The 23,940-nt window shown below is 48.8% G+C and overlaps 1 protein-coding gene across 3 annotated transcripts in view; it reads left to right on the top strand.

The window, feature by feature from the left end:
• MAN2A2 (mannosidase alpha class 2A member 2) overlaps positions 1-23,940 on the top strand; it is a 668,437-nt gene that overhangs the window by 162,360 nt on the left and 482,137 nt on the right. For all 3 annotated transcript variants that reach the window (XM_086958183.1, XM_086958182.1, XM_086958181.1), the window contains one exon: positions 10,041-10,168. In XM_086958183.1, the coding sequence (XP_086814309.1) occupies positions 10,041-10,168 (128 nt within the window). The remainder of the gene's footprint in view (positions 1-10,040; positions 10,169-23,940) is intronic.

The following is a 23,940-nucleotide window of genomic DNA, read 5'->3' as shown; positions in this document are numbered from 1 at the left end:
CTAGGTCTACACACACATCCACTCATTCACCCAAACAATCACTCATACATACAGACACTCATCAATACAACACTATCATATCCACTCATACACCTATACAGACACTTACATGCTGACACTCATCCACAAAATTACTCAAACACCTAGTCAGTTATGCAAAGAATCAATCACACTCCCATTTCCTCAACTACAAACTTATACACACTAAACCTTACTTATTCAAACATATACTAACACATACTTACTCTCTTTTACAATCACTAATACAAGTACACATTGATCCATACAGTCACTTACGCAATCACAGGCTCTGATGTTTAGTCATTTATATATGCCAACTCTCACATGCACTGTGTTTTATATATGTACTTACATGGACATGTAGCACTGAGATATCCATTCACTCAGCAACACACCCATGCACACAGTCAACCGCCCATAAAGCTGTTTCTATATGCACTCTTGAACCCATATACCTAGTGAATCAACTTGTCACGCATCTATGCACAGAGTCACACACCTCACAGCCACCCACACACTCACCCTCACATTCAAATACTTAGACAACCAATCAATAACCCATATAGCTGCTCATATAGCTACTGATCAACACATGCAGCAGCTTACACAACAACAGACATACTGATGCACACATTCAGACAGTTTAGTCACTAACCAATGCATTCAGTAAGACACATTTAATCACTCACTCATACAGTCAGTCACGCACCTACTAAATCCTTCATCCAGACACTCCTACATACACTCATTCTTCAATATGTTAGACACATTTTAACTTTACAGGAACACACATTCACTTGATGATGTAATCAGTGATGTCATTTGAGATGTCATCAGTGAGGTCATCAGTGATGTCACTGACCATGTCATGAATGATGTAATATGTGACATCATCAGCAGTGGATTGCGGGCGCGCGTGTTATAGTGAGTCCAACTAACTATAACGTGGAAATTTCAATGGTTTTGTATGAGTAAACTGTTCAGCTAACTATAACTGGTGTGAAACCTATGTTTTTTTCATTGAATTTTAAAGGTTTTTTAAATGCTAATTCCTAGCTGTAACGAGTGTGAAACCTATGTTTTTTTCAGTGAATATATATATATATATATATATATATATATATATATATATATATATATTTTTTTTTTAATATTCCTTGGGTCTATGGGCTTTCTGCCCTGTCACCCATTGGGACAGAAGGACTGTTGGCCGTTTAGGGGCTCAATACCGAGGTTTGTTTGGTTTGACCAATCCCATCCATTCCTTTGCATATTAAAAAAAAGAACCTGTTGGGCTTTATCCCCTTCCCCTCTCCCACAGGGAGGGCAGATTGGTGATAACCCCTCAAGTCGGCTCACCAGTGGGGGGTAGAGACTGTTGGGCTGGTTACAGTGGGGACATGGGCCGTTGACAACATGGGCCATCTACCCTAATCTTTTTAAACCCAAAATGTTCCCTGTTCTGGTGTGACAGTTCGGGATTAAATCCTCAACCACCCTCCCGAGGGTGGGAGAGTAGAAACTCAATTCTTTTTGCGGGGAGGAACACTTACCAGGCCCGGACTGGCCGTTGCGAGCACCGGGCAGTCCCCCGGTGCGCCGCAAGGGTAGGGGCTGGTTTTGGGCCCCTGGGGGCCGTTTTTGTTACAGGGCCGAGCACTTTGCCGGGCCGGTTTTGGTTCTTAGTCCGGCCCTGACACTTACCCATGGTGCTCCTCCAAGTCTCACACACACCCTAACCCCAGGTGTCCAGTGTGTCCCTGCTTGAATATCATCCTCCTGTGCAAATCCGCTAGAAGGACATACTGTTAGAATGGGGACATAGTGCCCTTTCAAATGGTACTTCTTCCCCAATATCGGTGCTTGGGGGAGCTGACCTATGCCCTCCAACACTGCTCAAACTAAATGCAGTAGGCCCGTAATGCTGTTTGCTTTCAGTTTCACAGAATGGCATTATTGTGTTGTGCATGATGACTACCACCTAGTTAAAAACATATATAGAATCTCAAAGCGTGGGAGAAGCTCTGTGCGTCCGAAGGTTATTTAAAAAAAAAAAACTTCTAGTGTGACCAATTGAAGGATTATCTGTCTCTGTATGGAAGACGGGAAATTCACATCGTCTGCACTAGGGTACATGATCGTCTCTTCCTCCGCAGTATAGGGACTAAAATTATCCATCCTAGATCTCAAATTATACGTTTAGATCTCAAATGTATTCTTACTTCCACTTCCCACAAGATCAGAACAGGATATGTAGAAACAATCGCAATGGACCGCACACCGCTAGCCCCTCCTCCGGATCGCCCCTGGGGGCTCTGGTACATGGAGTTCTTGAGTGGTTCACCCCAGTGGGTGCAAGTAGGTACTGGTTGAACTAATGATCTCTAGACCCGATACATGTCCCGGGTTTTTGGATATCTTCCCTCATCAGTAGAGAAAATAGTTAGGGGTGGAAGAGAAGGCCGCCAAGCAACCGTCAAAGGCCTCGATGCCCGAACCGGCACGCAGGTGTGTCGTCTAGGAGCTTGTCAGCTCAAAGCTCAAGGGAGCCAATTTGTAGAAACAATCGCAATTGACCGCACACCGCTAGCCCCTCCTCCGGATCGCCCTTCGGGACTCTGGTACATGGAGTTCCTGAGTGGTACACCCCAGTGGGTGCAAGTAGGTACTTGTCGAACTGATGATCTCTAGACCCGATACATGTCCCGGGTTTTTAGATATCGCCCGAGACATGGCTCGGGTTTCGGGATAACTTCCCTCATCAGTAGAGAAAATAGTTATGGGTGGAAGAGAAGGCCGCCAAGCAACCGTCAAAGGCCTCGATGCCCGAACCGGCACGCAGGTGCGTCGTCTAGGAGCTCGTCAGCTAAAGCTTAAGAGACCCAATTTGTAGAAACAATCGCAATGGACCGCCTACCGCTAGCCCTTCCTCCGGATCGCCCCTCGGGACTCTGGTAGATGGAGTTCTTGAGTGGTTCATCCCAGTGGGTGCAAGTAGGTACTTGTTGAACTGATGATCTCCAGACCCGATACATGTCCCGGGTTTTTGGATATAGCCCGAGACATGGCTCGGGTTTCGGGATAACTTCCCTCATCAGTAGAGAAAATAGTTAGGGGTGGAAGAGAAGGCCGCCAAGCAACCGTCAAAGGCCTCGATGCCCGAACCGGCACGCAGGTGTGTCGTCCAGGAGCTCGTCAGCTCAAAGCTCAAGGGAGCCAATTTGTAGAAACATTCGCAATGGACCGCACACTGCTAGCCCCTCCTCCGGATCGCCCCTCGGGACTCTGGTAGATGGAGTTCTTGAGTGGTTCATCCCAGTGGGTGCAAGTAGGTACTTGTTGAGCCACTCAAGAACCCTATGTATCAGAGTCCCTAGGGGCGATCCGGAGGAGGGGCTAGCGGTGTGCGGTCCATTGCGATTGTGTCTACAGAACCGGATATGTGTTACTATCTATCCTCTCAGCTAGTTCATAATAATCAACATGGTTCAGTGGTTCCTGCGTCAATCTGCTGTCTTTCTTCAGGACTACCCCTTTCTTATGCAACTTAAACCTACTCTGCAAAGTGTTTGTAACTGTAGGTTAATGGCTATGTGTACACCTTTCGGCAGGAATAACTAGGTGGTTTACTCCCAGGAAGGTATGGTCACCTGGAAGAGCATACAAATAGTGAAAACGCATATGGGTGCAGTTGTTACCAGCGTTCCTCAATCCTTACGGGGGTTGTCATTCCTCTCTGCTGCTCTGCGGAGGTCATGGTACCTTAACTGTTGTACAGTGATTGAAACAAAGTACTCATCAGTCTATTTTACCCAAAAAGCCTTCCCCCTGAAGAACTCTGCAAGCAACATCCAAACCATATGTGCCACAAACACGCAATGTATAGACATTCAAATAGTATCTTTGTACACGTATCCTAAACGTACCTTTCTTTAGGATCTGATTCGCTGCAAAGGAAGGGCTGTAAATAAGGGCGTGGTTAGTATTATTGCATGTTGGTAATGGAAATCAGCCATGTCATTATAATGTTCTTGGAATCCACTGGCCACCCATGGCATATTGTGGAGTGGCTGGATGAATGAATTACTACATTAAATCTACATTGGTCAGTTTCAGCTGTAGTTGGAGCCATGTTCAATATACAAAGCACAAGCACACATAGCTACTTGCTTAATAAAATGTGGCCATTATTGGCAGTAGGGCCTCCTCCCATGGTATATTGGCAGCACTCCCAGACTTAGTGGTGGTTATCTCTGGCATAATAGTACCAGTCTTTGGCATAATTATGACCTTGGTATAAGGTGTCCATCATTGACTGCAACCACCACACTCTATGCCAAAGCACTGTATGCCAGTGCACTCTACACCACTTTACTAAAAAACAATGCACTCTGCCCCAAAATACTCTGCACCACTGCTTAATGTGAGCCGGTGGTTTCCAGTGCTTGTCACCAGCACTTTTGTCAACACCGGCACTTATGACAGTCTGCAGCATGGTGGCACTGTCAGTCTAATTTAGAGACGAGCACAACAGTTTATTATTCAAATAATCATATTAAAAATGATTAATACCTTCGGCCCAAGCCATTCTAACAGCCTTAGGGGCCTGAAATAGTCTGAATAGTCACACTTGTAGTAGTGTGATGGTTAATAGTTCTGTTGAGTCTGCCATTGGCAGTGCTGGCAGAGTCACTAGATGGAGCAATATGTAGTGGCCTCTTGACGACGGCCCCTGGCACTTATTTTTTGCAAATGAAGCACAGCTCTGCACCACTGCACTCTACACCACTATACTCTACAACAATTTATGCCACTGCACTCTACACTATTGTACTCTGTGTCACTACACTCTATGGCACTTTGTTCTGCTCTGCACCACTGTATTCTACGCCACTGCTCTTTACTCTGAACCAATCTACTCCACTGCACTCCTCACTACTCTGCTATACACCACTACTCTCTACGACAGCCTATTTTGCACCTTCTGCCACTGTACTCTAAGCCACTGTACTCTATGCCACTGCAGTTTACTCTGCACCAATCTTCTGTTCGCCTCGCTTTGCCAATGCTCTCTACGTAACTACACTCTACACCACTCTACTCTGCATCATTCCACTCTGCGCCACTGAACTTTACCTTGCACCATTCCATTCTGAGCCACTCCACTCTATGCCAATCCACTCTATGCCTCTCTAATCTACTCTGTACCCCTGCACTCTATGGCACTCTACTCTAAGCCACTCCACTCTACACCACTGCACTCTATGCCTCTCTAATCTACTCTGTACCACTGCACTCTGTACCACTGCACTCTATAGCACTCTACTCTGTGCCATTGCACTCTACGCCACTGCACTCTATGCTCTCAGCCACTGCCCTCTTCACCACTGCACTCTACGATACTCTGCTCTGCAATACATCACTCTCCGCCACTGCACTCTCCCACTGCACTCGATATCACTGCACCACTCTAATCTACTACACACCACTGTACTCCATGCCACTGCACTCTACAGCACTCAAGTCTAAGCCACCCCACTCCACTCTGCGCCTCTCCGCTCTGCTCCTCTCCGCTCTGCACCACTTCACTCTGCACCACTCCACTCTGCGCCACTCCACTTTATGCCTCTTTTCTCTGCACCAATCTACTCTGTGCCATTGCACTCTGACACTCTACTCTGCAACACTACAATATTTGCCACTGTACTGTGCACCACCCTACTCTACGCCACTTTATGCCATTCTAATCTACTGTGCACCACTGCACTCTACGCCACTACTCTCTACACCACTCCAGTTTAGTTCACTACACTATGCACCACTACTCTTTGCCATTCCCCTTTGCCACTCCACTCTACCCTGCACCACTCCACTCTGCTCTGAAACAATCTACTCTATGCCGCTGCACTCTATACCACTCCACTCTATACTGTGGCACTGTATGACACTGTGCTTTATGCCAATCTACTCTAGACCACTGCACTCTAACCAATGTACTCTACAACACTTTACTCAAAACCAGTGCACTCTTTGCCAGATACTGTGCACCACTACACTCTACTCTGCAACACTCTAGTCTATGCCACTGCTATACATTGTGCTTGTCACTGCACTCTACTCCACTGTATTCTGCTTTGCACCACTGCCATGTATGCCACTGCTCTCTCAACAATCTACTCTGCAACACTCTACTCTCCACCACTGCAGTCTGCGGCAGTGCACTCTACACCACTGCTTTCTAAGAATTTCTGCTTTGCAAGACTGCACTCTCCGCCACTCTAATCTACTCAGCACCACTGCACTCCATGCCACTCTACTGTGTTCAACTTCTGTATAGAACCCTCACTGAAATCTATTCAGGCAGTCAATAAAAAATGGCACCTTTTGGTTGAGGATTGCCCCAAACTGTACCTTTTGTGGTGGTTGCCTCTACCAAGAGGTCATGAGGAGATGAGATATGGTTCGGTGGGAGTGGGGGTTGGTACAGATGACCAACAATAGGTATGGCCAGTGAGCATGTGCTACTGCACCAGGAGGGTGCTCCAGCGGCAGGGCTTAGGTCAGTTGACGTCATGGCCATTGTTAGACGCCATCTGAAATATTGGTATAGACCACTTTAGAATTGCCTCATCTTAGTGGTCAAGGCCAAGCGAGCAAAATGGAACGTAGCTCCTCCTTCAAATGATACCCAGTGAACAAAAATGGCACACACCACTGCCAACCATCACCGCAGGTCATTGCAAGAGGTCTGCTACTCAAGTTGGAGTTTATCTGCTCAGCACTTGATTGTCAGTCTAAAAGTTGTCTTGACATGCAATGTGGTCCAGTTGCTCTAGATTTCTTTCAATGAAAACAGGATATTGCGTTCACGTGTTAGTGATAGAGTGCCCCACAATCATGCCTTGCATGGTAGACCCCTTTTTGTTATGGGTGACTTGACATCGATATTTGCATGCTGGATCCATGTTTACTCACCTGCACTGGGTTGGTGTTCCTGTGTACGAAGGGTGGGCGAGAGGGGTGCCCGCTAGTCAGCACATTAACTGAGTCCAGGGTATGCATGCAGTGTGTGGCAGACTGGATGACTATAAACTCCCTTAAACTAAATGGCGAAAAAACTGAGGTGTTGATCTTTGGGAAGAACCCAAATCTATGGTCGAGTGAGTGGTGGCCTTCTTCTCTTGGCATCTGCCCCACTCCCTCCCTATCTGCCAGAAATCTTGGGGTGATATTTGATACCTCGCTCTCTATGTCCCTGCAAGTCAACAGGACCGTGGCCACTTGCTGTGGTGTGATCCGGGTACTCAATAAAATCCGTGGGTACCTCTCCCCCCAGGCGCGTAAACAGGTTGCAGTCGCCCTGGTAGGTTCGAGGCTGGATTATTGCAACTCCCTGTACATGGAAACCAACAAGGGTCTGATACACCGTCTGCAGATTCTTCAGAACGCTGCAGCGCGTTTTGTTCTGGATCTCCCTAAAGCCTCTTCTGCCACTTTAGCCAGGAAGGAGCTTCATTGGCTTCCGGTGCAGCACAGAATCGCCTTCAAAATTCTCTGCCTGACTCACAGAGCATTGATGGATGGTCCTGCCAGTGCTATTGGTTCCCTTCTTCGTTACGTCCCCACAAGAAGCCTTCGCTCTGCGGGACTCTGTCAACTGGTGGTCCCCCGTGTTAAACTTGCCAGATGGGGAGCCAGAGCCTTCTCCGTGGTTGCTCCGCGGCTGTGGAACTCCATCCCCACGGAAATAAAAATTCTCCCCTCCATCGAGTCTTTTAAAAAGGCTCTAAAAACCTACTTCTTTAAGAAGGCCTACTTATGATAGAATAGGACTTAGTAGGATGTAAGCTTCTGTATTTGTTTTAGGCGCCTTGACGCCCACTGGGCATAGTTTGCGCAATACAAGAATCCAGTCATTCATTCATTCAGTCATCGTGAAGTTTGAGGCTGATAATGCACAACTCCGTGCATTATATCTGTGCACAATACCAACTTGTATTGAGCCTTGAATCAATGATACATGTGGAAGAAACAGAGCCCATCCGTTCTATCTGCCAGGCATGAGCCATTACACCCCAGCGCCCCAATGACCCGATCATTCATCCAGCAAAACACGTTCCCTCTCTGTGACTCTTATCAGGAGCACTTCATCTTCTTACAAGTGGGGCCAGACGGGCTCTGTGCAAAGATCCCCATGGCCTTTGTGAAGTAATGAATGAAATAAATGAAACATAACGTTTTTCTCCTGCATTCACATTCAGCTTTGATGAATATTCCATGACTAATGAATGTGCCCCACTCTTGGTCCACTCCAACAAGGACTGCCCTCATGCAGGGAATTATTTATGATATTACAGCAGGGTACCCATAGTCTTCCCTTTCACATGGTGCTGCAATCCATGGCATCAATAATGCAGATGGTAATGGGGTGAAGTGCCCCTGTGAGACTCGTGTGTGTGGCTGTGGTTCATTCGGCCAGTGCAGTCACTGCAGAGTGCGCAGCCGGCCACACCGCACACATTCTCACATTTTCCACAAACTCTTCCTTTTGACTGATATGTCACTTACTATGCAGCACCGGAATGTGCATAATGTTGCAATCGGAATGGATTTCCATTTACTTTGTCCTAAATAACACAGACTTGAGATCTGGACACCGACTGTCAAAGTTATTTGCAACAGCTCATCTTCCGGGGCCCCACCCATGCCTCAGTACCCATCATGCATTCCAATACATGGACCTGCGCATGTTGAGTAGGAACTTGTCTTCTTGGGTGATGGGCTAACTGAATGGTGAAGGTGCCTGCTGCTTTTTTTTAATTTCTTTTTTTTTTTGCTAAGCTACGCAGTCACAAACATCGGACTTTCTTTCATGCGGAGTGGAATGTTTTTGAATATAAGAGTGATGATAAAATGGAGTGAACAAAAGATGGTTAAGAAAGTGATTCAGTAATGAAGACAGTAATGAAAATATGCTGCAAAAAGCAACTCGCAGTGCCAGTGGTCAGGGGTAGAAGGTTACCCCTAATGTTGGAAAACATTTAAATAGTGACTGATCCATGGATACCTAAGAAAGACTCCAGAAATCAGTCTTATATCTGAGCAGTTGTCATGGTGATTCCTAATTCACTTTGGAATTTCAGGCGTCAACCATTTTTTTAAATGTTGAATTTATTGTCATCTTGATATCTTATATTCTGCAACACAATGAAACTGATGCCAAAATAATTTTCATAGCGTTATTTATAATGCAATTTTCACTTTGGGACACATTCAGCCTATTGTCTTGCAAATCACAGTTGAGCCCGAGTGGACCTACTCCTCTGAACCACCTTTATTTTGAGAACTCACTTTCACATCATCAAAGAGCATCCTGTTTACCCAGATGCGTTGCCTTGGTTCATAAAGTGTCACATGTTTATGGGCATAAACAAATAACCCTATAAGCATGTTTAAAATCAACTGAATACCACATACTGACACTACCGTGTGCACATATGATGCATCCTAAATTGGTTCTCAGATTGATTGCTTGACACATATATACATATCCCTGCCTACCAGTACTTTCCTGCTTTATAATGTCCCATGGTAAGTGATGCTTAATGTAGGAAAACTGTTAATGTAGGAAAGCTTACCTGTGTTGTACTGCCTCCCATTGAATTATTGTGTCTGCGTGGTAATGACTCTTGTTGTAATGATGGGGGTACACCGTTTGTTTTTTCTTTCTCCCTCGCACATTACTTTATAGCCAGGATTCATTAAGCTAAAACATTGTTTATTGCCATATGTAATGGAGTGAACAGAAGTATCAGACATTGGCAGTTTGGTTTCAAGTACTTATTGTAGCAGAGTGAAGAGGTGTTTTACATCTCTAGTTGTCCGAACAGTGTTCAGTAATGATGGCGTAGCATTTCTATATCTGTTTCAACATAAATATTGTACTTTAATTTCACATTTTTGCTATTTATTTGATCATTTCAATGGTAATATTTAATTAATTATTTCTTAATTTGAAGGTTAGTGGCGAATGGCCAGCTTGAGATGGCAACTGGTGGATGGGTAATGCCTGATGAAGCCAATACACATTATTTCGCCATCATTGATCAGATGATAGAAGGGCATCAGTGGCTAGAAAAGAATATAGGTAAGTAACCCAAAATAACATGTTGATTAAGGTGGTTCGACGTTTAAAGGGCACTCCCCCATAAACATCGCCTTTCTAGCCACCCAAGGAAGTTAATACCCTGACATCAGTCTGCACATCAGAAACACACATCTAACCTTCATCTTGTCTCACTTTACATTTGCAAACACTTCTTTGTGAAAATGGAATCAAAGGCTATCCTTAGCTATCTTGCTTTCCGCTGTTTTTATATGCTAAACTCAACCAGCCCATCCTTCTACATTGTAACTGGCCGGGATAACCATGCCATTCCCTGTACATTTTTAAAATCATACATTGGCACGCAGAACTCTAAGGTTCTCTTCCATGGGATTCTCATTGATATCCATAAGATTATCACATAATCTTGATCCCTGATTACTGTTAGAAAAAGAATACCAGGATAAAGAGAATCCCTGTATGAGACAAAAGCTTGTCCTACCTCTCCCTTTTATTTTATCTTTGGGTGAAAACACTACTGAACTACTAACTTTTTTAAAACCCAAAATTAGTAAACATGCAGCCACAAGCCTGCCCAGATTAAGACGTTGCACATTTAAGAATTCCTGAGCCATAGAGCCTTCCCATTATGCAGTACATACGAGGGAGTTCGTTTTTCAGGCTTTGCAGAGAAGAATCCCTGGACACTGTTACCTTTTTACATGTTTTTTGGCTGGAAATCTGTGATTTGTTTGTGGGTGTTTTGGCTTCACTCAACATCATTTAATGTCTTCTTTACATTCCTGTAAATCTTTGTTATAGGAATTACTTTTTTCCCCCTCTATATCGCCTGAAGTGTTATTCTTCACAAATTTTTCCAAGACTATCCGGACACATATCCATAAGCCCCCCAAGAAGAAGTTCTTCATCTTCTTCTGATACAGATTTCGCCTGTTTGTCGGGTCTCTGGTCTCTCCACCTCTTAGAATCTCCCCAGTGGATGATGTGGGAGCTTTTAAGAAGACTGCAATCAAAGCAGCTCGGAAGCAGAACATAGAGACTGTGACTCCTGCCACTGAAACATCTGTGATCTCCGAAGCATTACTTCCAATGGTTCAAGTAAGAAGCATGGCACTGGTTCTAGGTCTAATCGAACCAACTGCACACATTTTCCTGAGGCATTCTTCTATTACACCTGTCGACTGCAAATAAGAAAAAAAGTGTAGAGCTCCAGAATAGGACCCTCTCTTTCTGAGAGAAAATCCGGCACCTTATTACACAGCGGTGTCTGCAGCAAAAAAGCATTTCAACTCCTTTGCCGTAGACAGAACAGAGTTCGAGAACCTGATTCTTCATATTGGCATGATTACTTCTGATCATGCTTTCAGTGTGTACAAGGAGTCAGCAGATTTGACAGCAAGAGATATTTGTCAGAATGTGTTGGTCGGGCACGGTTCTTGGCTTAGATGTGCCACTCTGTGTTCTCAAGCTTAATAAAAAACAAATTGCCCATGTATTTTACTGGAGAATCTTTGTTTGACCTACATGCAGATGATGAGCTCCAGTGAATGAGAAATGAGTCAGAGACCCTCAAATCAGTGGAATTGGAAAAGAAAATCCTGAAAATGTCCAGTTAAAAGATTATGGGAAAGGTTAAATTATAGCGATGAGAACAGCAACATTCAATACGATGTTTTAAAAAGAATTTTCAAAAGAAACTGGGTTCTCAACAAGCTACTGCAACTGTGAGTGAAGCAATTTTGGTCACTACTCCGGTGCGAAGTAATGTTACCAATCATTTTCACTCATCACAGAAAATAACAAGTAACAGTTCGGTGCTGAGTATTGTCAAATCTGGTTTCAAAATCAGATTCTGTTCTTCTAAACGTTCTATACCACAGAAGATGACCAAACGTCTACACTTCAAGCATTTATGCTGGAAGAACGACTCTACTAAAGAGCAATTGAAAAAGTTCCCAATACTCAGAATGAAATGAATTAATTTCTGTTATTTCTTTAACACTGGCAAAACCAATAAATACTTTCCAGGTCGGTTAACAGGTTGGATACACAAAGCTTAGAAATGGCAAACCTCTCCTAGGAGACGAATCCTCCTCCCCTCCCTCAACTTTAACTGCATCCATTTTACCCTTTAAATTACACCGACAACGTGCTTTGGGGCCTTAAAAGGTCGCAGTTTATTCAAACATAACATGGTTGTACATTTCGCAATTTGAATGGTCATTCATAAACATCCATGTTATCACATTCTTTCATTGTCTTTGCAATTATCTTTGTGCATTCCTGTCTATTTGCGGGGGCCCCTATCGTCAGGGCCTCTGTGTCTGCAGTTTCAGTCTTCAACTTGCTACCGAATTTGGTGGGTGTCCGTCAGGACCTGCCCGGGCGTTCCGCTTACCCTGGACCCCTGTTGGCCCCTTGCCTGCTCCTCAGGTCCCCTGCATCGTGGCATCCCAAGGTCCCTGTGTAAGAATTTCATCTATTTTGCTTGAGGCAGCGTCCTGACATTTCGCTCCCTCAGTATTTCTGCCGTGAGGCATCCCAAGGACCCTGTGGGAGCATCACATATACTCTGTCTGTGGCTGTGTGCCGTCCTTAGATCACTAAGTGCCCCAGTCGTGAGGCACCCCTAGTACACTGTGTGAGCCTTCCATCTATCTCTAGTAATTGTTCTCTCTTTTATATATCTTTTCTGGGTTTCTTCCACTCCACCTCTACCCTCGTGGCTGTGACTCCCATGTCCTTTCGGTGTGGGTGGGTTCGTTCTTCAGGGGGGGTGGTTTATGTGAATAATCCGGGCACTGTGCCATTATTTAAACCCCCCCCCTATCACCAGCTCGTCCCCGGATTGGGGGTGCGGTGGCCTACCCTGGGGCGACCAATCCTGGTTGCCCCTTTTTCATGGGCTTTGCAACAGGGGGACAGGGCTTTCCACCTCCAGGTTCTGCTTGTCCCAGGCCCCCATCGGTTCCGGCTTCGTCTTCCCCGACCCGGGCTTCAACCCCACCCAGGAGACGAGTAATCCTCCCCCCTCCCTCAACTTTAACTGCATCCATTTTACCCTTTAAATTATACCACTGACAACATGCTTTGATGCCTTAAAAGATAACAGTTTATTCAAACATAACATGGTTGTACATTTCGCAATTTTGATGGTCATTCATAAACATCCATGGTTCGAGGCATGTGGGCTGCTGAATTCATATCTGTGCATAGTCCGCCACCTAGTGTTGGGTCCGGATGATTGCACATTGTTGTCCTGGAAGAGTCTTCGAAGTATCACGAGATAGGTGGCTCCTCCCCTGGACTACAGTGCGCATGGGCATCGCCTCCATCCCCAGATTGTTTTTTTCCGCCATTGGGTTCGGATGTGTTTCGGTTCCCTCTGTCGGAACCGATAGTTGTTCTACTTTTTACTTCAGACCAAAAGGTCTTTAGGCTGGGCGTCGGTATAGTTGCGTTCGGGTTTCTTACTGACTCTCAGCTCCTATCTCTTACTGCCCTTCCACGTGCTTTCGACGCGGACGGGCCTACACTACACCCTTTACTATGGAGCGGACTCCATTCAAGAAGTGTCCGCTGTGTCATTCTAAATATTCGCACCTCGACGTGCACCCCGTGTGCAATACATGCTTGTCACCGGATCACCGTGAAGACACCTGCATGGCGTGTTCGAAATTTAGAAGTAAGAAGACTTTAAAGATTCGCCGGGCTAATCGGCTCCAGGCTCAATTGTCGGCTTCGGCACCCCCACCCGATGACATCTTCCAGGAATCGGTCGAGGGAGAAGACGACGTACAAGGGTCGGACCCTGGCCCCGCGTCCGAGGAAGAGACCTACGACGCGGATGAGGAGGCCTGCGACGAAGCCTCCGACGAGGTAGGGGACGACGATCTGGCTTGTGCCACGATGGGTGATAGCTCGGAGGAAGAGCATCCCCAAACAGACTCTGGGGTTACTCCCCATCATACGGCCCAGGTCGAGGGATCGCCTTCGGGCCTTACCCAAGATCTAACTATGAGTCCTACGTCCCCGCCTCCGGGCCCGGTCACGGACATTTCTAAGAAGAAACAGAAAGTGAAGCCAACTGGTCTCGCACCCTCGGATGCGAAACCGAAACCGAAAGTGGCGTTGGTGAAGAAGGTTCTGGAGGCGTCAACTTCCACGAAACCCAAAATGGCCGACTTGAAGAGCCACGCCAAAATGGCCGACCAGAAGAGCCGCGCCAAGATGGCCGACCCGAAGCCCTCTGGGTCGGCGCCGAAGGTGAAGGCATCCGACGCGGCTGCGTCGGCACCGAAAGGGGTCGCGGACCCGAAGACGGCTTCGAAGAAGCGTCACGCCGACGGTGCGCCAGGCCATGGGGCGTCGGCACCGAAGAAGAGGCCTACCGTCGACCGGGCTCTCGGAGACGAGGAGTCGCTCGAGACGGTTCAGCCCTCGGCATCCCTTACAAAGAAGGTGGGAGAATCCTTAAGGCGGATCCAACAGTCTACTGTGGTTCCCAGCCAGGACACTGTAGTGCCTAGGCCCACGCCGAAGCCTGCCAAGGAACAAACGCCCATTCGTTTTACCCTTCCTCCCAAGTCGGCGCCGAAGGCCTTCGCGCCTAAGCAGAGCGGACACTCTCAGGAAGTATTGACGCCGAAGGCTGCCTTGGTGGTGTCGAAGCTTCGGCTCCAGCCGCTTGCGGTGGAGGAACGTCGTGAGGTGATCATCGACGCCAACACCGGAAAATTGTCGCTCCTCAAACGAAAGATTACGTCGGAGCCGGCCTTGGAACCTTTTAGGATTCCACTCAAGAACAAAAGGTACTCTGCGGACTCTTCGGCTCTGATGGAACCTTTGTCTCCACAAGCCCTGGAACACTCGCCGGCCCGTTCCCCCGTGCCTGATGTGGACGAGGAAGAGGCAGAGTACAACTATCCTGCGTACTCGGATCCGGAAGAGGAGCAGGTGCCCTGGACAGCAGGAGGCGACACAGACGACCCGCAGTCGGGGCAGGACACTCAACTTTTCGCCGCAAAGACGTCCCCGACAGAGGACTCGGCGGCATTCAATGCATTGATAGAGAGAGCTGCGGCGAACCATGACGTCGAACTGCACTCAGACCCCGTGGATGCGGACTTCTTAGTCGACACCTTCTCGGTAGCCGAAAAACAAGTCAAAACACTACCGATGCTTAAAGGGGTGCTGAAGCATGCACAGGAGGTATTCAAGGAGCCCACCCGGGCGCGGGTGGTCAATCCTCGCATCGACAGGAAATATAAAGCGGCGCCCACGGATCCCACGTATATTAAGGGACACTTGCCATTGGACTCCCTGGTGGTTTCCAACGCTCGAAAGAGGGCGAATTCGCAGACTACTGGTGACGCTCCTCCCCCGGACAAAGAGTCCAAGATCTTTGAGGCATCAGGCAAACGCATTGCTGCACAGGCAGCGAACATCTGGAGGATCTCTAACACTCAAGCCCTGCTTGCACGTTATGATAGGGCCCATTATGACACATTAGAGGCCATCCTACAACACTTGCCTGACCAATATAAGGAGGCGGGGGAGATGCTCATTCAGGAGGGTAAACTCATTACAAATGCATCCATCAAATGTGCCCTAGATGTGGCAGACACTGCCTCCAGGGCTATCAATACAAGTGTGTTACTTAGACGTCATGCCTGGCTTCGAATTTCGGGGTTCAAACCCGACATACAAACCACAATATTGGGGCAAACAGTGAATCCTGACCATCTGTTCGGCCCTGAGGTGGATGCCTCCCTAGAAAAGATGAAAAATGATACTGAAACTGCCAAATCTATGGGGGCTTTGCAAAGTCAGCAGTTTCGGGGTAGTTCCTTTCGCCGCTCCAATTCAAGAGGCACCTCGAGGGGACAGGCATCCCAATCCACACAATACTACAAGGGTAACACCCAGTCCTCGTATAACAACAACAAGGGCAGGGGTGGCTACAGAGGCAACAATATCAAAGGCAGGGGACGTGGAAACAATGCATCCAGGTCCACCACCACCAACAAGCAGTGACGTCTTGTCACTTCCCCCCGATCACACGACACCTGTCGGGGGGAGACTCCAGCAGTTCCTGCCGGCGTGGAGATCCATCACCACGGACAGGTGGGTGAGGTCTCTTATCCAGTACGGGTACTGTCTAGAACTTACGTCCATTCCACCGGACATACCGCCAAGAAGCCGTGCTATGTCCGACGAGCACTTGACCTTGTTGCAGCAAGAAGTTCTGGTCATGCTGCAAAAAGGGGCAATAGAGCTCGTTCCATTGCAAGAACGGGGAACGGGGGTTTACTCCCTGTATTTTCTGATCCCCAAAAAGGACGGATCACTCAGGCCGATCCTGGACCTCAGGCCCCTGAACTGGTACATCAACTCGGAGCACTTCCATATGCTCACATTGCAGCAGGTGCTTCCCCTGCTTCAACAGGGGGACTTCCTAGCCACGCTGGATCTGAAGGATGCCTATTTTCATATTCCCCTGCATCCTTCCCACAGAAAGTATCTCAGATTCAAGATCTTAGACCAGCATTACCAGTTCAGAGTCCTGCCGTTCGGGGTCACCACGGCACCGAGAGTATTTACAAAGTGCCTAGCGACTGTGGCGGCGCATCTCCGTCGCCAGCACGTCCATGTCTTTCCATACCTAGACGACTGGCTTATTCAGGCAAAGTCGGAACAGCAGTGCGTAGACCACGTGTCACGCACCATTCACCTCCTGCACGATCTGGGATTCTCTCTGAACTACCCAAAGTCCCATCTCCAGCCCGCCCACGTGCGACAGTATCTGGGCGCGACAATCAACACTCTGGCAGCCACTGCGCAGCCGAGTTCAGTGAGAATCGCCAGTATCCAGGCGCTGATCCAACGATTCAGACCCCAACACTCGCTTCCAGCGAAGGTGTTCATGCAGTTGATAGGCATGATGGCCTCCTGCATCTCCATTGTCCCGCACGCGAGACTACATATGCGTCCGCTTCAGGAGTGCCTAGCACGTCAGTGGACTCAGGCTCATGGGCAACTGACAGACCTAGTGTTGGTGAGCGGTCGGGCGTACAACTCTCTGCATTGGTGGAATCCACAAAACCTTTGCAAGGGCCGACCATTCCAAGAGCCTGTCCCACAGATCATCCTGACGACGGACGCCTCTCTCCAGGGATGGGGAGCGCATGTACTCCACTACACTGTGCAGGGACTATGGACACTTCAGCAAAGGAAGATGCACATCAATGTGTTGGAACTGATGGCAATCTTCATGGCCTTAAAGGCGTTCAAAGTACATCTGTGCAACAAGGTCGTGTTGATCCGGACGGACAACATGACGGCCATGTACTACATCCAGAAGCAGGGAGGTACACACTCTCCACAGCTGTCTCATCTGGCTCAGAGCATGTGGAAGTGGGCCATTCAGAGGAACATCTTCCTCATGGCAGAGCATCTCCCGGGCAAGGACAATCAAATGGCGGATCTGCTCAGCAGGCCCAGCCATCAGATGCACGAGTGGGAGATACATCCATCAGTACTCCAACCGTACTTCCAAAGGTGGGGTCATCCAGAGATAGACCTGTTCGCCACAAAGGAGAACGCAAAATGCCAAAGCTTCGCCGCCAGATTCCCACACCCCCAATCACAGGGCAATGCGATGTGGATGAACTGGTCAGGCAGATTTGCGTACGCTTTTCCCCCAGCACCTCTGATACCGCTGGTGGCACGCAAGCTCAGGCAACACTCGATGACGCTCATCCTGGTTGCTCCAACGTGGGCTCGCCAACCATGGTACACCACGTTTCTGGAACTCTCCGTGGTACCGCATCAAAGGCTTCATCTCACTCCCAGCCTTCTGACGCAGAGCCATGGCGACATTCAGCACCCAGATCCGCAACAGCTCAACCTGGCGATCTGGCTCCTGAAGTCCTAGAGTTTGGCTACCTCAATCTTCCTCCCGATTGCATGGACATCATTCGGGAGGCAAGGAAGCCCACTACTAGAGCTTGTTATGCGGCTAAATGGAAGAGGTTTGTCATCTACTGTGTGGACCACAGCATTGACCCGCTAGATGCTTCCATTCAGAACATCATATGTTACCTCTTTCACCTGTATCGATGTAATCTAGCGTACTCTTCCATCCGCATTCACCTGTCTGCTATGGCAGCATACCTCCAGAATAGGCAGCACCTGTCACTCTTTAAGGTCCCTGCTATCAAGGCCTTTCTGGAAGGACTCAAAAGGGTCATTCCACCAAGGACTCCACCAGCTCCAGAATGGAACCTCAATGTGGTTCTTACAAGGCTGATGGGTCCTCCCTTTGAGCCACTGCACTCTTGTGAGCTCCAGTTTTTGACTTGGAAGGTTGCGTTCTTAGTAGCAATTACATCGCTACGGAGGGTAAGCGAGCTGCAGGCGCTCACCATCCAAGAACCTTTCTTCCAGGTACATGCTAACAGGGTGGTGCTCCGCACTAACCCTAAATTCTTACCCAAAGTAGTCTCACAGTTCCACATGAACCAAACAATTGAATTGCCGGTGTTTTTCCAAAACCCAGAGACGCTGGCGGAGCGTATGCTCCACACTCTTGATGTGAAAAGGGCCTTGATGTACTATGTGGACAGGACAAAAGATTTCCACAAAACCAAACAACTCTTTGTTGCTTTTGCCACACAACACAAGGGAAATGCAATCTCCAAAGCGGGGATTGCTAGATGGATAGTAAAGTGCATTCAGATCTGTTATGCTAAAGCTAAGCGCACTCTCACTATCCCACCAAGGGCCCACTCCACTAGGAAGTTGGGGGCCTCTATGGCCTTCCTAGGTAACATTCCCTTAGAAGACATCTGTAGAGCAGCCACATGGTCTACCACACATACCTTCACTAAGCACTACTGTGTAGACGTGCATTCCAAACAGCAGGCAGCTGTTGGTCAGGCTGTTCTAAAAACGCTTTTTCAAACTGCTGCAGCTGGCACGGGCGGCCGCCGTTAATGGAGGGACTGCTATGTATTCTATGCACAGATATGAATTCAGCAGCCCACATGCCTCGAACTGCAAATGCTACTTACCAGTATGCATCTGTTCTTGGCATGTAGGGCTGCTGACATTCATATCGCCCACCCTCCTCCCCGGCGCCTGTAGCAGCTGCAGTATTTATTCATATACACATATGCTCATAGCATGGTCATCACTCACTTTCTTCACTCCATCTCTGCCAATGGCTAAAAACAATCTGGGGATGGAGGCGATGCCCATGCGCACTGTAGTCCAGGGGAGGAGCCACCTATCTCGTGATACTTCGAAGACTCTTCCAGGACAACAATGTGCAATCATCCGGACCCAACACTAGGTGGCGGACTATGCACAGATATGAATGTCAGCAGCCCTACATGCCAAGAACAGATGCATACTGGTAAGTAGCATTTGCATTATCGCATAGTTTTATTGTCTTTGCAATTATCTTTGTACATTTCTTGTTGTTATTCGAGCTCAGTCTATTGGGGGGGGGGGGGTCGTCCGGGCCTCTGTATCTGCGGTTCTAGGCTTCAACTTACAACCAAATTTGGGGGGTGCCTGTCAGGACCTGCCTGGGTTTTAAGTGCCGTTCCGCTTGCCCTGCACCCCTTGTTGGCCCGTCACCTGGATTTCAGGCCCCCTGCTGTGTGGCATCCCAAGGACCCACTGTGAGCATTTTGATCTATTCTGCCACATTTCGCTCCCTCAGTACCCCTGCCATGAGGTATCCCTAGGGCCCTGTGGGAGCATCACATCTACTCTGTCTGTGGCTGTGTGCCACTGTGTCTGCAGTTCCAGGCTTCAACTTGCTACCGAATTTGATGGGTGCCTGTCAGGACCTGCCCGGGCTGCAAGTGCCATATTGCTTGCCCTGGACCCCTTGTTGACTGTTCGCTTGCTCATCAGGCCCCCTGCTGTGTGGCATCCCAAGGACACTGTGTGAGCATTTAATCTATTCTGCCACATTTCGCTCCCTCAGTGTCCCTGCCGTGAGGCGACACTGTTTGAGCCTTCCATCTATCTCTAATAATGTTTCTCTCTTTTGTTTATCTTTCCTGGGTTTTTTCCGCTGCACTACCTACGGTTTCACGATCGCAGGGAGTTCCCCTTCTCTCCTTCCTTCTTTATGAGAAACCCATTTGCTCTAGCACCCCCACGATGTTTAGCAGGAACATATCCATCCCCACCCCGTCAGGTGCACCCCGTCCTCCAGGTGATAACCAGGGAATCTCAGATTGATGAGGTTACTGTCTTACTAAACCTCAGCCGTTGACCCTACATATTTTTGCTGTGGTGATATTCAGTTTATGTCTGGACTTCTCCACCGCCCCCAGATCCAAGGCCCCTCTCCATGCTCTGTGAACTATTATTTCTGAAAAAATCACTTCGCTGGGCGCACCTGTCTTACCATGGTTGAGAGGCCTCCTTGTGTTTTTTCCAGGAGGCCCCTCCTTCCTATTGCTGCCAGGTCGTTTCCTCCAAGGTGGACCACCACCACATCCGGTCTGCCACCTTGCCCCATAGCTTCAGACACTGCAGGGAGCAGTTGGTCCCATTACATCCCGATCGCCCCAGCCAAATTACTTCAGTGTCCCGAAGCCTGATTCTGCTGAACTCGCGTCTGGCCGCCGCCCACCGTTGTTATGTAGGAGTGACCCATGATCCAGAGCAGGGGCAGCACGTGCTGTGGGCACCACACTGCCTCCTGCACACGTGGCACTTACACCAGCGGCATGCACCACCCCAGCCGCCCACTGCACACTCTGCAACAAGTCATGCGAGCTGAATAAGGGGCTGCGTGCGGCGTGTGCACACGTGGCTTCCTGCACACTAACCTCCTGCAAACTGAGCACTATCACCAGTGGCATGCACAACCTCAGCCGCCCTCTGCACCCCTGCGACAGGTCCTACGAGCTAGGTGAGGGGCTGCGCGCCGCATGTGCAATATGACATGCCATGGTACACACTAACCTCCTGCATGAGGGACACCAACTCCATTAGCATGTATCACCCAGTCACTCCCTGCAAACTTTAAGAATTTCGCACACAGTGTGTATATGTGCATAATAAAATTCTAACGAGAGGCACCTGCAACTGGTTCTGCGAAGTAGGTGGGGGCTTGCACTCTGTGTGCATACCTGATATGTCATACTGATTTCCAGACTCATTGCACACTAAACACTAGTCACCCCAACAATATCACAGCTGTCTATGCTCGGCAGTTAGAACCATGTACACCCAGGTTGTAATACATTCAACAAACCATCATCCTGACTTTGTATACCGCCCTGCACTTGTGCATACAGAGCGGTAGCCTGCACATGAACACTACCCTCTGCACAGGTCCAACATGGAAAGATGGACACTGCACACCACCACCCGACGCTTTCCATCATGTGTGCACACGTACACCATGTGTGCACACATACAATTAGTGTCCCCTCCTGCTCACTTCAGCTGTTCCCAATTCTCAGACCTAACAGTGTTGCTCATCACTCTGTACTACTTTACCTAGAATGAATTACACGACCATAGCCTCACTTCTGTGGACTCTGCCCAATGAAGTAGCAGGGAGTGAGAGCCCGGGTGAGGTGGGAGGGCAGCAGGGAGTGAAAGCCCGGTGAGGTGGGAGGGCAGCAGGGAGTGAGAGCCGGGTGAGGTGAGACAGATCAAGACAGATAAAGACATATAGAGACAGAGACAGATAGAGGCAGAGACAGATACAGACAGGGACAGATACAGACAGGGACAGATACAGACAGGGACAGATACAGACAGGGACAGACAGAGCTAGATAGGGTCAGAGACAGGGACAGATGGAGGCAGAGACAGATAGAGGTAGAGACAGACAGCGATAGAGACAATGAGAGAGAGAGAGAGAGAGAGAGAGACAGAGAGGGAGACAGAGGGAGAGAGAGACAGAGATAGAGGCAGGGACAGATTGAGACAGACACGGACAGAGATAGATAGAAGCAGAGACAGACAGAGATAGAGACAAAGAGAGGTAGAGACAGAGACAGACAGACAGGCAGTGACAGAGAGAGGGAGACAGGGAGAGGGAGAGAAAGAGAGAGAGACAGGCGACAGAGGGAGGGAGAGACAGAGGGAGGGAGACACACAGAGGGAGGGAGACACACACAGAGGGAGGGAGACACACACAGAGGGAGGGAGACACACACAGAGGGAGGGAGACACACACAGAGGGAGGGAGACACACACAGAGGGAGGGAGAGAGACACAGAGGGAGGGAGAGAGACACCCAGAGGGAGGGAGAGAGACACCCAGAGGGAGGGAGAGAGACACCCAGAGGGAGGGAGAGAGACACCCAGAGGGAGGGAGAGAGACACCCAGAGGGAGGGAGAGAGACACACAGAGGGAGGGAGAGAGACAGAGGAAGGGATGGAGACAGACAGAGGGAGGCAGACAGAGGGAGGAGGGGGAGACAGAGGGAAACAGACAGAGGGAGAGAGAGAGAGGTGTGTGTATGCTGGGTCTGGTGGCTCAGTGGACGAAGGCGTCCGCTGCAGTGGCCTGTGTTCAACCTCATGGTCACAGTTCTTTTTTCTCTAGCCCCTCTCCCACTGACCCCGCCTCCACCAGTGCGGCCCTCGGCCACAAACTACACTGTAAATTCGGCCCGAGAGAAAGTTTGTGAGTACCCATGATCCAGACCTTCTTGCGCCGCTTGGCCGGACCTAAATGGTGGGAGAGGGGGAGAAACAGGACTCAGTACTTCGTTGGGTGTATGTAACGTTTAAACGCGCCGGATGCCCATCGCCCTATCCTCTTGATCTGGTCAAGGGGATAGGGCCAAACCTAGCCCTGCAGATGTGGTGGCTGCCCCAATTTGAAAAGAGTGGGACCAGAACGCCCTAGCCGGGATTCCTACCTGATCTAGCGCCTTCTTCATCACTGCTATGAATTGGAACTGGCTCAACTATGACACGTTTCCCTGCGTTAGCAGCGGCTCCTGTTTGTGTTTCCCTCATTGCATGTATCTTTGAACTAAGCACATTGGACAGCATGACTTGTCGTTGATGCAATTTATCCTGGTCCACTTTCCTCTGCCTGCCTGGTCTGTTTACGAACGCCGTAGGAGGATATTTATGTGTCCCTCCCTTAGTTCTACGTAGGCTCTGCATATGCAGGCTACTCCTGGGTTGTCTATAGTGGGGGCCACCAACTCGCTGAGCCTGTATGCCCCAAAGAACGCCAGCGAAACGCTGCCCTAAAGAATGTGGCCTCCAGTTCTGCTGTGCATACTTCCTCCAGTGACCCTATCATTTGCTGTAGTATTCCAAAGTGAATGGGCTGCCTACTACCCCTCTTTGTTTGTTGCAATCTGCCCCATCCTCTCAATGCCGTTCTACATCGGAAAGACTTTGTCGGATCCGACCCGCTGCCATCTTTGTGTAGTATGCTGCGGTGTTAAGGTGGGCCTGGGCCCAGGATTTCGTTTTTCCAGTCAAGAATCCCCATGCCAAGAATCTTAAGACCTCTTCTTGCCCTGCCAGCTTGCCCCGTGACCCCTGTTATGTTGGCAAACGTCACCCAGCACTTATGGTATCGGTGCTCTGTCTTAGGGGCCAGTGCGTTGTCCAGCATCATCTTTAACCGTTGCCCACCCATGCCTCCTTCGGCTCTGGGGTCATCCCTCAGTCCCCGTCCGGGGCGAGCTCTCGGAAACTGCCCCACTGAAAATGAGAAATTGCATACGCAATTAAGTTGTCTATCCCTGGGATGTGTCGTGCCCTAAGCGCAATGTTTACTTT

The sequence above is a fragment of the Lissotriton vulgaris genome, chromosome 2_1, assembly GCF_964263255.1.
Source record: "Lissotriton vulgaris chromosome 2_1, aLisVul1.2, whole genome shotgun sequence".
In the NCBI taxonomy this organism is placed as follows: Eukaryota; Metazoa; Chordata; class Amphibia; order Caudata; family Salamandridae; genus Lissotriton; species Lissotriton vulgaris.
Note: the sequence above shows the minus strand (reverse complement) of the source record. Positions and strands in the feature narration are given on the sequence as shown.